The following is a 15,142-nucleotide window of genomic DNA, read 5'->3' as shown; positions in this document are numbered from 1 at the left end:
ATTTTTTATATTTGCTTTTATACTTTTATGACTGTTTATGTCTAAATTTTATCTACCATGTTTGCTATATATACATTTTTCTTATGTTTTTTATGGTATTGTTTACATGCTACTGTAAGGTGACCTTGAGGGTCTGAAAGGCGCCTATAAATAAATGTATTATTATTATTAAAAATACATTATCAACATTGAAATTATACCTCTGCATCTTAAGCCTTCTTTATAACTACATTTGTCTTTCTGGAGACCCACTTAAGTCCCCGAAAGCAGAATAAAGCATTCAGAATATATTATGATGGTTTCTTCTTTCCCATCTTCTAGAGACCCCCCCCCCCCCCCTTACTTATTGCATCCAGTTTTAAGAATGAGATTAACTGGTTGTGAGCATGACTGCTATGTTCCACCTATTACCTCAGTGGTAAAGTGGGCTATAAAGCTCAGACTAGCCATTTGCCAGCAGAGACCAGAGACTGGCTTTCTTAAAAAGCATTTTAGTGCTGGAATTATCTTTGCTAGGTTGAGTTTGAGAGATATGTTGGGGTCTCGATGGTTTTTGGAAATCCTGAAGACATCACCGAGTGACATGGGCTATTTAGCATAGTGCACTGGTTGATTTGAAATATCATAAAAGTGCCAGAGAAGATGCTGCTTATGTTTTGCTCTAATAAACCTATATGCGCATACACACTGTGTATGACAATTGAATGGCAGAAGACTCCTGAAACTTCACTAAACCACTGATAATCAGAGACTCCTACACACAATCAGATACCTCAACAACAACAACAGAAAGAAACAGAGCAAAGATCAAAAGAAATGCACCACAGAATGAGGCAGAGAAGCAGTGGTGAATATATGAGAACATTACACTGAGATGAACAATGTAGAGAACGAGTAAGCAATTAAAGAAAGTGTGATGAGGCTCATGAATCTTGATAAGGGTGACAATTAAAGTGGGTACAAATAACAATGACACGAACAAAGCTCGATGAATATTTAATGACATGTGATGTGTTTGCAATGAGAAAACAGAAAGACAGCTTTTTGCTAAAGATCAATGGCAAATCCTGATTTTAGCCAAGTCGTATGCATAGTCTAGGCTGGAGAAAAGAAATGAGGCAGGAGCAATCAGTATATTCATGTCTCACTAAACTCAAAGAGAGAGGCAAAGAGTTGCCCAAACTGCCTTTGCAAATACAGCGACACAAGCACCATTTAATGCCTAACGTTTATCACTGTCCTCGTTATTAATAATACCTGAATAAACCAGCCAAAACCACACGTAAAAGTTTATAACTCACTGCTGTAACATCCAAAAATATACAACAAAAACAGGCCATGATGGTTCTTAATATAGACGGAGAGGGTTGAGCCTGACCGAAGTCAAGACTCAAGTGCCATTAATCATCCAGGCAGCCGGGCTGCCAGCTCATGTCTACCACCATGCAGATCTCAAAGTGCCAACTATACACTACTCATAACCTCGGAGCTGACTAAATAAAGCATGGCGACGCATAGTGAGGTCACCAATGGGGTATCTGACACTTAACATGGTTGGCCTGTAGGTGTCAGCAGTGGCAAACAGCCTTGACATGACCCGAGGTGTAGAGCCAAGCTTGACATACATAATGTATATAAACCTATGCCGGCTCAAAACTTCTACTTTAATCACCTAAAAATGATTTGATGAGACTTATACGCTCAGAGATAAACTCATAGGTGTTTATATGTGGAGGTGCTCTCAAGCTGCATCACAAGTGCAAAAATCATATAAGTTCACCAAAGTAATTCAAGACGAGTTTAGCAATATCTTGTTGAACAGAAGCTGTAGGAACCTTCATAACTCTTCCTCCTTACTATTTAGTGCACAATCCTTTAAAACGGGGAGCCTTGGTGACAGTATGTCTTTGACAGATAACAGCTATAACCGTGCAGACTTTGGTCTCAGAGCAGGCTGTTAAACCAGAAACCACATCAGAGACGACAGCAGTGCATCTCCGCACCGAGAAACAATGCTGCTGCCACGCAGCACAAACAGCTTATAATTTCTTTGATGTAACATTCAACGCAAACCCCGAATCAGATTTCCACCGCTTTTCTGCTTTCTCCGCTTCTTTTTCGCCGTTTATCACCACCGGCTCGCATCTTCGTCTTGTGGTTTACACCCTCATTACAAGCGCCGCTGTCTAGTCTCCCTTGTCGTAGTTTCTCACACCTTCTTTTCTGGCCTGAACCCATTTGCTGCCAAGTTTTTGAAGACTCTCTCCATTCTTGCCTTTTTTCCCCCTCTGCTGGTTCAAAAACCCACATTCAAATCAGCTTCAAAGGGAGCAAGGACGAGTAAAAAGGCTGCGAGTAGCCTCATCAGACTAGCTAGGTGAGAACATAGCCTCTGATGTCTGGACAGGGACACAGACACACAAGTACACACATAAATTTTGAAGCTGCGGATTTCGCCCTGTAGTGCTGGAGAAAGCTTTGATCAATTGAGGCCAATGTTAGCTCTAAAGCTGTAACCGGTGGACAGACAGATGGAAAGAGAAAAATACACGCACATATATTTATGCATTTATTTATGTACACTCAGACAGAGTTTACGATACGGAAACTGCACGCACCTATAGGCTTCATTTAGGACAACTAAGATTACCGAATGGGCTCAGCACTACTCCATTACTGGCAAGCCCACAGACGACTGGATTAAGACACAGTGCAGGAAGACAGACGGAGACATGGAGAAAATAGAGGGACCTTAACTGAATGTGAGCGACAGAGACAAAGGGAGACAGAGTCAAAAGAAAGAAGTGCAAGCGAGAGTGAGAAAGGCAGAGTGCAGAATATGATTGAAACTGAAATGAGTGTGTACATGTGCCTTTGTGAAAGCGAGAGATAGAGCAAAGGTAGCAGAGTGTGAGGCAGAGAGTATAAGATAAGAGTGACAGTGTGGGGTAGAATGAGGATGAAGTCAAAGTGTGGGAACTGATGAAGATAAAAAGTCTCCAATATTCTACCTCAGTGCAGACTTCCATATCTCTGGCTATGTGTGTGTGTGTGTGTGTGTGTACACATATGTGTGAGACAGTGTCTGCACCAGCTGGAGCAAGGGGAGATTTAATGAATTGAAGTTGAAATTAGAGGTGACAACTGCAAAGAAAAGCATGTAACATAGAGAGAAAGAGAATGTGTGTGTGTGTGTGTAGTTATGGACCAGATGAGGAGATGAGGACTCAAATACTGCCGAGCAGAGACGACTGCATGTGAATGGATGGATTCCCTCTCGCTCACACACAAACACACCGTCCTGCCTGGCTCTGTTATCTCCATTCAGCTTTACTTTCTAAAAGCTCTTACTTATGGCAAGATAACCCCTGAAATTAATGCCCAGATTGAAAGTGTGTGTTGCTGCCCGACCATATTATTCCCGCCGCACCACAATTTAACATTAAACTCCTGGAAAAAGATAAACTAATCATCCCAGGGAGTATAAAAAGGGATAGTAGTTTTGAAGCCAACATGCATCATCTTAAACTTAATGGGATTAGACACAATATGCTGCTTAGGGAAAGAGGAGGGATAATGTTTTCCCTATATAATCATATATCATTTATGCGGTGGTATCTCAAGCTGCACGATCCTACGGATGCAAAAAACATTCTTCATTTTCTGTCAGAAACGTATGCTAAAAATGTTCTGGAAAGAGAAACTGGGCACTAATCGCTGGAAACTGAAAGTGGGACAACATGAAGGACTTTTTTTTTTCTCCCTGAAATTGAGCTGGGAATTCTCCATCCATCCAAAACTCTCTGAAATCCATCAATTCTCAGTTGAGCAAAAAGAAACTGCATCCTGTGATTTGGCAGGCATAGTTTGCGAGGTACAAGGTTCAACAATCATTGGTTGGCAAGTTCTTAGCTTGGGCAGACATTGGCTGGCAAGTTTCTGCGGTGGATAAACAGCCATTAGCTGGCAGTTTCCACAGCGTGTGCTGCCAGCATTGTGACAGACGGGAAGCTGAATGGCACCAGCACTGCCAAAGGCCTGTGACTTTTGCCCCTGTAGTCCCACGAAAGAAAGAGACATAGAGAGCATGATGACAAGAGAAAGGAAAGATAAACAAGGTAGAAAGTTTTCACGCGTGTAATGTCCTCATTTATTAGATAAATCATCCGCAGAGTCGAAAATCCTGAACACATTACTGTATTGCCAAAACAAAGAGATTAACCTCTGAACAATAGAAAGTAGGTTTTGTGCATGTGTGTCAGAGGGCTTTGTGAGTGTGCGTGACTATTAAGGTGGCAGAACCACCTTAAAATTCAAATAAAATCTTGCGTTGGAATTCCTCTGCCAAGGCGAAAGCTGACCACATTCATTAAAGCTGCAAAGGTGGGGAAAAAAAGGCCTTGGCAGAGGGTGTGCTGTTCAAAGGCTTTCAAATAAGTCCACACAATAATGACAAATCTAAAAATCACCAGGGGGAATGGAGTCATTGTTTTCTAAGATGCAAGTAAATCCCAAATCCTTGGCTCCGAAATCCTGAGCACCACTCCAAAGCCTAAGCGCTAGTTTCTTTTGCGATATTCGTGACTTTTAGGGGATAATATGAGCTATTAGGAGTGATAATAACAAATTACTTATCAGCCTTCCTCCCTTGATTAGCGTGAACCTCAGCAGTCTGGATTTTCTTGGAATGAGATGGCTCTACATGCCAAGTCATCCTACACAATTTTTACTAGACACTCAGTCTGGTGGCTTACACAGTGAAGGAGATAATTAGCATGGGTCGGCATCCCCGCAGTCACTTTCTCTGGCGGACTGGAAGTATTACAACCAGGCTTTAGTGGAAATTCCTTCCAGCTGGCATCTAGCATGCCGTGTGTGTGTTGCATGAGCATGTGCGTATGTGTGGCAGCAGGTAGCAGACGCCAGTCGCTGTCCAAGAGCTGGTTGCTCCTGAAAGGACAACTCAGCCCAGCGCAACCCATCTACCTCCCTCCTCCACCTGCTCCGATACCTGGGTGGAGGGCGCATGAGGAATCAGAAGCTGTGTGGATTACCGTTTTTCCCTGATTAGGCGACCAGGATGAAATTATTTTGGTAAAGCCTAGATCTCCCAGGTATCACTGGATTATCTGACTTTTCCCACCTTGGAGAGAGAGTTATTTAAAGCCTTTTCTTTGCCGTTTTTCATTATATTCCTTTCTTTCTGCTATAGTTCAAATACCTGTACCAAAATAACAGTTACAAAACTGAATACATTTAATCTGTACATTTGGTGTAAATGAGTAAAATGGCACCAATATTTACTGTCGAGAAGCATTTTCACTGGTGCTACTACTTAAGTTTGTATGCATTCTGCAGGCTTTGTACAGTATATGCAACTCATATCTCTCAAATGGATGCTATGAGGGATTATTTTCCCTATCTGTTGGTCAACAAAGGCTTTCAGGGTGAAACACTAACTCTCTTTGGTTTCGTTTAAGCACGCGTATCTGTGTGTGTGTGTGTGTGTGTGCATGCGCACAAAGTTATGTGTGTCACAGGAAGCTACAAGTCTGTCTGAGCCCCTGAGGAAGGTGGGCCATGGCCAGGTCTGCCGGATACAGGAGGGAAGGCAAAACACTGGGCTTTAATACTGATACAAACACATGTGCACTTAAACATACACGCGCACAAAAATATACCATACTGGCCCTCCTGAATTAACAGATGCTTCCTGCCCAGCAGCCAAATCCACAGAGCTTCACACACACACAAACACACACATACAGCACGGCCCTGGCACCCCTACAGGTTGACCCAGAGGCCACTTTAAGGGGGCAGCTCCACCCGTGGTTCTCTTTTGGTGTTTTTGTTAATGTTGGATCCCGTTCCACTCTGTTGGCTCGCACACACCTCAGCCAAACAAACAGAACTAACTGCAGTTTTAGTACCGCAGGAAATTTATTCTACCTCACAAAAACAATGCTTAACAGTAAAGCAAGTACATGCAAACGACCTGCTCTTAACGTCTGAAAAAGTTATTCCCATTTTTATATAAATCTAAAATCATTTGACTCCATTCTCCTGCCACAACGCAGGCTACAGATGTGGATTTGTATTTCAGAAAAGGGTTTTTACATTTGTTTAAATATTCAGTGCCAAAATATTGATGTGCAAGGTGGCTGTAACAATGCCTGAAAGCAGAGGGTGGGGAGAAAAAAAAAAGAAAGACCTTAAAAATTCAACTGAAGTCAAAAGAAATGAAATGTCAAGTCAAGTGTTACTTTAGTTTTAAACAATTTAACTCCTACAAATTAGAAATGCACAAAGGAGGAGAAAATCTTCCACGATCGGCCTCATCATATTTTTTTCCACCCATTCGGGGTTCCCATTTCTAAATGCTTCCCTGCACTCTCCCCTCTCACAAATTCACAAAACAACCAACAGCATATAAAAACCAGCCACATGGCAATCACCCATTTACCCCGTGTTGCATTTATAAATGCCCTTGAAAATTATCCAGTAAAGGCTCTCTGGATCGGCAGGCGGACGAGGGGGATGTGGATCAATAGCAGTGAAATAATGGGAGCAAGTGAAATTGAGTGGGTGGGGGCCATGAGTGGCTGAAATATCAGCACTAGAGTGTGTCTTGTGTGTGTGCTGAGGGTGTGTAGTCTGGCAGTTGTACTTCTTTATATATACAGGTGGAGTCTGTATATATAAAATGAATGTTTTTGCATATCTCTTGTATGTGTGTGGTTACTGTTCTGTGCATTTGCGGGTGTTAAAATGCATACAAGAGTGCAAATCTGCTAAGTTCATAGGTCACATGCACGGCTGTAGATGAGGACACGTGATAAGTGTATGCGCGTGTGTCTGTGTGTGTGTATTTTATGCACAAAGTGTCTCACTTTCACTCCTTTTAATGCTGTAATGTTGACCAGCTTCGGCCAGTGAATGCAAACAGGGCCTGAGTGGGCTTTTCACTCTAAAATTTCAGCCTATCAAAGCTAATGGACAATAATTACACCATTCAGGATACAACACAGGCCCTTTTATGCCACTAACTACTAAAACACTCAATCCCAGAGCGCTCCCCCGCCCCGCTTACTATTACATGAAAAAGAAAAGTGTGGTAAACTACTAAGAAAGCAAGTGCTTTTCCCTTGAGCTGCTTCACAACAGCTTCAACTTTAACATCACACTGTGGTGTGTCGTCATAACCATATCCTGCATTGCAAAAAGGTAAACAGCAGCGACAGTGTGGTTAAAAGCAAATCAGTAAATTGTGAAAACCCGACAAGAACAACCTACCAACCAAATCCGGCTTTAAAATAGCATATAAGTGCACGCGAGCAATCAGTCAGTTGTTTCTGAGTGAAAAGCAAAAAAGATGTCAAACTCAACGAGCATGCTTAGAGTGTCAGTTTGTACCTGGGAGGTACAAAGTCCTTTAATGTTCCATTGGAACAAGTCGGAGCTGGTCCTCAGATACACCAGCTTCACAGCTTAAATGGCAGTGAACAAGGCCCATGACTGACACATCCAACTGCCTACGAGTCCTCGCAGTGTACTTCAATGCAGAGATAAGAGTCCATTTGAACTCTTGCAGTGACACTGGTGTCGATGGGAATGCCACATTACCCACAAAAACATCTATTCTTTGCAGAGAAACAGAAGCAGACTGAATGCAAGTGTGAAGTCTATCTAAATAACCACAGAGTCCACATACGGCTCAACCTGAGTGACCATTCTGACCAACTGAGTAATAAAATATGTCATTTTTATCTAATCTCAAAAAAGCCAAGAGATCCAAATGCAACCTGAAACCTTCATTTTTCACATGGAGAATGATTCAACAGCATGATGACTTAATAACACTGTACAGCATGCTCACAAGTCTGCAACCGCTGCTTTTCTAGTTTTAAGAAATCTTCAAGATTTCTATGAGACACGCTTATGGAAATGAGAAAGAAGCAATGCGTGTTTTTGTTTACAAAGGACTGAAGAGTAATTTATGGCTTATGGGAGGTGAGTAGGGCATGGCTTGGCTTAATGCAATCCATATTGATCTTTATCACCCCTACTTCCTGTGCATATGATATTCTAGACCTCCCCTGGTATGCTAAAAGCTCTCTCTCTCTATTGTTGTCTCTAACTCCAATTCTCCCTCTCCCTCTGCCTTTGTCCCATCGTCTCTCTGGCTCTCTCTCTGGATGCCCCTCCTCCCCATCTATTGAGCTTAAAGGCCACATTACCTTGACTGCCTGTGTGAATTCTGTCAGTTCGTCTATTAGCCTGTCTGCGGGGCGGAGGTCAAGGAAAATCTGTCAGGGCCAATGTGAAGAGGCAATGGCATTACCTCACCTGGCAAAGGTCATGCTCTGAGAGCATAAAAATGGTTTTGTCAACATATTCGTGTACCAAGGGAGCCATGGCTCATCTATCTAATGCTTAATATTTCATCTGCTGATCTCATGATGCAGAGGACCGCAGTACAAAGAGCTTTTTATCATCGACAGCCATTCTGACTTCAACATGTGGGCTGTAGGACATACTAAAAATCAAATATTTATTTATGCTGAAATTTTGGTCAAAAGTCATTAAAGTCAAGTCATTATGGGAAGTGTTTAGAAACTCGTCTCTGCAAAGCATTTTTATTTCGAATATGACACTAAAAGTAGTGTTAAACTGATTTTCCAAGTTCACGTTCATACATGGTGGTAGGAGTGCTGGAGTCCAGCCATGAGTCTATCACATGGCTAACAGTGTGACGAACAACATTCACACTCATTTTAAATCACAAATGTATCCAACAAGCATGTCACTGGGCTGTAGGTAGAAACCAAACCCAGAGAGAAGCCACACAGGGCGAAGGTGGGAACAGGGGAGAGCAGGAGCTTTTTGTTTTTGGGGACTGTGCTAACCACTGCACTGCTGTTTGTTAAGAATTCGTGCCATATTTTTGGCCCTTGGAGGGGGAAAAAAAAGAAAAAGAAAAAAATGTTGAAGGTGCTCAGTTCCTAATCAGCCTTGCATGGATGTCTGGGCATGAAGCCACAGCACTAAGCAAAGGGTCAATAGACTGCACTGACGAATAATTAATCTCCGCATTCCACTCAATAGAGTTTCAGCAGTTTAATATAGCCATCTATCCAGTCTGATCTGATGGTGACGGCAGATCAGTAACTGTAGCTAAAACATATATCATATAAATCTTACACAACATGCAAAGTATTTTGAAAGGTCTATTTACATCAGTTTAAGGTCTTTCAAATCTAATTTGGACCCTGTTAAATTTTACTAAACCAGCCATTCACTTGATCAGTCCCATCTTGCGTGATAACAAGTTAGTGCAGTTTTCCTGTTATTGCTGCAAATAAAGTATGCCAGATGCTTCGTCTCCCTACCTGTCCATCTCCCTGACCTGCCTCGCCTGGGTCTGAATGCTCTGGCACTAAATCCATCATCCCACGCTGGCTCTCCCCTACCAATGCCTCTAAAGCCCCAATACTATTCGACCCAGCATGGGTCCATACAAGCTGATTATGTCAATGTTCAGCAAGATCCATTGATTGCTGAGTGAAGCAAATGCAGCAGTCTGGGTCAGCCACGAGTCTGGACTTGGTGGCCTATGCCAGAGAAATCTGCAGCTGAGGAGGAAATTACTTTCAACCTAAGTTATGTGCTTGTTTTGAGTACGAATCCTCTTATCAGCAATGCGTGACATTTCCTGTTTCAATAAGAAAACTTATCTCATCTAGTACAAGTAAACGAATAAATAAAAAAAAATATATATATATATATATATTTTTTTTTTTTTCTTCACACCACAGCGATCCAGATGGGTAAAACAGCACTACAAGTTGGAGGAAACATGAGTGAATCTGATTTTGAGCGACGGCAAAAAGGAGTCGAAAGAACATACGAGACCTTGGAAGGTTAATAAGTAAAGGGTGGGATTTGGTGCAGAAACAGAGAGCAGAGGTTGGTTTTAGAAGAGTTGGTGTGATTTATAAGACACTGAGGTGCACGTGAGTGAGGATAAAACCCAGCAGGGTAGCAACAGAAGTGGCAGCGGCAGCATCAGGATGACAACAACACATGGGCCCCGTTATTGACGTGTTAATAATAGATGCAGGTAGAGGGAGAAGAAGAGGTGGACAGGCAGAAGAGGACGGAGTCCCTGAGAAAGAAATGAAAGGGGCAAGAGGAAGACATCAGGAAGTCCTCTCGCTAACAGAAATGAGATTTAAAGATACAGTGAGAGAAAACGCAAGTGACAAAAAACAACAACAACAAAAAACAGAGGAAGCTGAGACAGCCCAACAGAGAACTCATGTAAGCAGCAGGGAGGTTCAGAGAGTTCAGCAGCAGAACATTTTGACAAGTCTTCCAGCATCGGGAGGATGTAGACTGAGGTTGTGTTCCACTGGGATGAGCAGGATGTGATTTAAAGGGACAGTTCATCCAGAAACACTGTACAATAAAACTATAAAATCCAAGTAAGACTTTGAAAGCCCCTTATAAAGCATACAACTAACTGCCTTCTAAAGGTGACTATGCCCCCCTCCTCAAAAAAAGACCTCAAGCTTAATGTTCAGGGTGTTTATTGGAGTAAGTAAATATATCTAGGCCTTGATCCCTCAGAAGAGAAACCCAAAGAACAGCTCCACTGGCCTACATTTGGCTGCCTGTCATCTGATGCCAAATTTCCAGCCACTCAGTCAATATTTCAATAACTAACCCTCTGATGTTAGAAGCTGGAGTAAGTGAGCATGGTAAGAGCTGCTTTTTGGAATAATACTGAAAAAAAGACACCTAACATGGCAAAATAAGCTGCTTAGTTTCCATTGTAGGTCATTCACAGGGGTTCCTCTCCAAGTCTGTAGTAATCCAAGCTGGAGACTGTAAAAGCCAGCTGGCAGCTAAGTAAACCTCAGTGATTTGTTTGAATTAAATAACCTACGCTATGTTTTTGGACTCTTAGATCTTCAGTGGCAGCCCAGCTTGTTCAGCTATCGGGGCTATTAATTGTGTTTAGGCAAATTAAAATAGGGACTCGCCATAATTCACTGCGAAGCTGCATGGACTGCACTGGTGCTGTAGAGGCCGGTGAATCATTCGAGATGAATCCGAGATCACAGCAAGGAAGGAAATCGCCAATCCCAGCCTGTTCAATAAAGCCAAAACCTTTCAAAAGGAGGCTCACTTCTAGAGAAAATAATTGGCTGCCTTTCTGAGAAGGACGTCAATTCTAAAATTGTGAAACCCTCTCGTGGACTAAAAGTACTTTCTTATACTCATTGAGTTATTCTCCTATCGCTCTCTCTCTTTCTTGCCTTCTTTCTTTCTTTTCTGGCTGTGTTCTTTATCTTCAAATCACGCCCTGCCCCTTTCCTCATCCCTTCCTCCCTGAGATCTCACGATGGATGAAATTACACTGTCATAAGGAGGAAAAAAAAAACCCAACTGGAGTCCACGCTAACACTTTCGATTTGCTTCTGTTTCCTTTAAACCCCACACGGCCGTGTCTGTGCACTGCAACTGCACCTTCAGAAAGAGCAGTAGTAATAAGAGGAACGAGGGAAATTTAATTAACCTTTGCAAAAGGTGGGCTCATCACAGACGCCGACCAATTAAGTACGGACTTCAAACGGGCCACGCTGGATGAAACCTTAACAGCTGTAGATGGAGGATAAATTAGCTCTGCGTGTGCAGCCGGTAGAAGGAACAGTAATAACATCCAGATAAACAAGCTAAGCTGCTGCAAAAACAATGATAATGAATCCCTAAAATGCTAATTAACTAATATTTGATTAAAGCAAAAACCCAATCAGTGGTTTAAATGAATAAACAAACCAAAACAAAACAAAAATCCCCTTAAGCGTCATGAATTTGTTATATTTACTACTGATTCATTAATTGTGACTAAAGTTTAACGACTATATTTGACTGATCAGAAACAGACTTGGCAGGATAACTGACATTAGCCTGAAAAATCCCATTCCTTCAGTTCTCATAAAATACAACCTAATGCAAGGAAAACTATGGGAAATTTGAAAGTGAATACAATGCTGCCATTAAGTAGTGTTTACATGGCTGCGGGGGTTGAGCTATCATAATGTGAAAGGAGCAAAAAAGGAAAAGAAAACCCTCCAGAATTAGATTTTAGGTTTATGTTCAGCAGAAGATACATTATACCTTGTAATCAGCAAGCACTCCGTGTAAAATTTGGAACACACAAGGAAGGAAAGGCAATAAAGAAGGGTAACAAGGTATTTAAGAGTTTGTTCTGTACTATGTGTGGTTCAGATTTAATGTGTTCTCTTAGACTTAACATCTTCTCGCTTTATCCCCTTACATCTCCAGGGACCTAATTATTACTCATCCAACTGAAAGCATCTACACACACACACGCACACACACACAATGAAGCTGAGGCTTTCAGCACCTAGACTCTTGCTCCCAAAGAGACAGACATATAAGGTAGAAGGTACAGTCATTCTGCTGTGAACAGAGACATCAGATAACCCTCTAGGTTCTTTTTTTCTATTATTCAAATAGAGAAAGAGAAGAGAGAAACAAACAAATAGAACAGAATTGGTACTTCACTGCACTGTAGCAACTCTCCTCACCAAGAAGTTCACCAGGAACAACCTCCAGCCAATTATCTTAAGAACTTCAAACTAGGACATGTAATTGTTAACTATACAAATAGCGACATCATTACCAGCTCAGTGCCGACATCAGGGAGGCAACATACAGACCAGACATACCAGATCAGATGGCTAACAGGTATGCACCGACCGAAAGAAAAGCACCAATAAATGTCATTTTGCACAAACCAAGGACTCGACTGCTTGTAACTTTACACGGAGAGTTTTTCGCCATAAAGACAAACAGTTCAAGGTTTTACAAATAGTGCATGTGCGCTTTCATGTTTTAAATAGTGCAGTCTGGCTCAACACCTTTACACCAACACCTGCAATTATGATATAAGCCAAAGTTTAAAAAAAAAAAAAAAAAAAAAGCGGTATCAAAACACATAATTTACAGCAACATATTTTGGAAGCCCCTCTGATCCGTTTGCTCTTGTTGTTGCAGCTGCTGAGAACAATTCAATATTTGGTGCAAAGCCAGAAAAAATGCCTCCAACAGATCAAAGCATCAAATGTAGATTAATATCAGGTTCATTCTCCTGGCTGACTGAACACTGTCCAAGCAAAAGGAGGCATATCCCCACATAGACACAAAGTCGTCTTATTTTTTGAACTACTGACACATTTCTTTAGCTTTATTCTGTGCATATTATTAGCTTTTAAATTCCTCCTTGAAAAAGCTTTGGCATGGTGCCAGCAGTTGTGGCTATCAGTCATTTTCAGTGCAGAACACTGGTTAAAATTCAAATTACAGCCACATGCACAGCATGCAAGCGTCTCTAAACAGATAAAATGCATATGCATATGAATCGAGCTCAGTTTCTCTCATCCACACCCAATCTTTCGCTCAGTAACACACACACACACACACACACAAACACGCACATGCACACACAGAGGCGGCAGCATCCTAAGCCAGAGGCACTGGCCAAAAAAGGGATTACGACATCGCTTACTTTGGAGGACCACGGCTGCAAGCAGTTGGCATAGCAACGGACCAGGAAAGCCATTTCCACAGGAGGGAGGGTGCCAGCGAGGGGAAGTTTCCCCTCGTTCACCAAGAGATGAAGAAAAAAAAATGAATAAGTAAAAGAAGGGCAAAGGCTGACACCACGCTCTTTGCTGCTGTGGTTTATTTAAAAAAACAAAAAACAAAAAACCCTTCCTTGATTTGGCCGTAAAAAAAACCAACAAAAAAACGGAAGCCTCACTGGATGACTGTCAGATATCACTACAGAAAGAGACTTAAAGTCAACGCAGATCCATTCATATGTCACGCTTTCTCCCTCCCTCTCTCTCTCTGTCAAGAGACTGCAACAGAGACGCTGATAAACCTCAATGAAGAAGAAAAAAATTCTGCTGAATACACAAAACTGAATCCAAAGGAGAAGGAAGTTGCATGGCCAAAGATAAAGCCGTCCAGTTCAATATGCAAGTTTAGCAGGTTTGTCTGTCAAAAGTCCAGAGCAAAAACTCATTAAGTCAACTCTTCAAGATTTCTTTTACTTCTTTAAGAAGCTCAGATTTCCCTCCTCAGTAGATGAGCCAGTGTTGAATTTAAGAAAAAAAAATGTGGGGGAAAAAAAAGGGGAGGGGGGCTTGTTTGTGCATCTGCAGCCCCCTGGGAAGGAGCCTCTTGCCAGGCTTCAAGTCATCCAAACAATGCCCCCTTCACCTCCCAAAAGCCAGGACCGATGCCTGCAGCTCTCTCTGATCTTCATTCACTGCCTGTCAAACTCCTCTCTCTGCCCCTTGCAACTCTTTCCTGCCTATAAAGCTCCAGCGGTGTAAGTGTGTGCCCAGCAGTGCAGCTCCATGGCATGGGGCCAGTGATCCTGCTCCTTGTACCCCAGCTTTAAGCTCTCCTCCTGGGTTAGCGCTCACACCTCAAACCGGCATTCCTCATCCCCCTCCCACCCGTGGAAAAGAAGCTACTGTGGATAGATGCTGCGCTTTGGAGAGCCAGCCGCTAATGGGGAACGGAGGAGAGAGCGAGCGCGAGGGGAGGGAGGGAGAAGGGAGGAGAATCCAGCTGGAAAAGAATGACATCACCTGTGCAGCGAGGGAGGGAGAGAGACGGGGGAAAGGAGAGAAAGGGATGGGATGGGAGGTGGCAGGGATGAAGATAGCAGAGGGAAACTGCATTAGATGTATTGGCTGCTGAGCACATGTGGATGAGAAAGAGAGAGAGAGAGAGATGGACAGAGAGGGAGAACGGGAAAGGCAGATAGAGAGGAAAGCGAGGGAGCATCTTTATTGATCTGCTGGTAACATAAAGCTGAGTGTATTGAGGCAACCCCCTCCCCTTTGTGAGCATGCCGCATAAATTACACAAAAAAAGAGGGGGGTGGGTATAAATCAGAGTCCCTATCAGATACAACAGACAGGCACTGGCTGTATTTTGCCGAATGTGAACATGTGACACAATAGCACAAGGCGATAATAGTTGGGTTTTTTTTTCTTTTACCTCCTTTAAAAAGCCCCCGCATCTAGAAGATTTG

General features: G+C 42.4%; 1 protein-coding gene across 6 annotated transcripts in view; it reads right to left on the bottom strand.

The window, feature by feature from the left end:
- rapgef6 (Rap guanine nucleotide exchange factor (GEF) 6) overlaps positions 1 to 15,142 on the bottom strand; it is a 139,100-nt gene that overhangs the window by 55,159 nt on the left and 68,799 nt on the right. Inside the window, exon 1 of one of the 6 annotated variants that reach the window (XM_076889355.1) lies at positions 13,598 to 14,673. The exons of the other annotated variants lie outside the window; for them this stretch is intronic. Within the exon in view, the coding sequence (XP_076745470.1) occupies positions 13,598 to 13,651 (54 nt within the window). The 5' untranslated portion in view covers positions 13,652 to 14,673. Of the gene's footprint in view, positions 1 to 13,597; positions 14,674 to 15,142 lie in introns of those variants that run through there. 6 annotated transcript variants of the gene reach the window in all.

The sequence above is a fragment of the Maylandia zebra genome, linkage group LG10 (genome assembly GCF_041146795.1).
Source record: "Maylandia zebra isolate NMK-2024a linkage group LG10, Mzebra_GT3a, whole genome shotgun sequence".
Taxonomy (NCBI): domain Eukaryota; kingdom Metazoa; phylum Chordata; class Actinopteri; order Cichliformes; family Cichlidae; genus Maylandia; species Maylandia zebra.
This window is presented reverse-complemented; position numbering and strand designations above follow the sequence as displayed.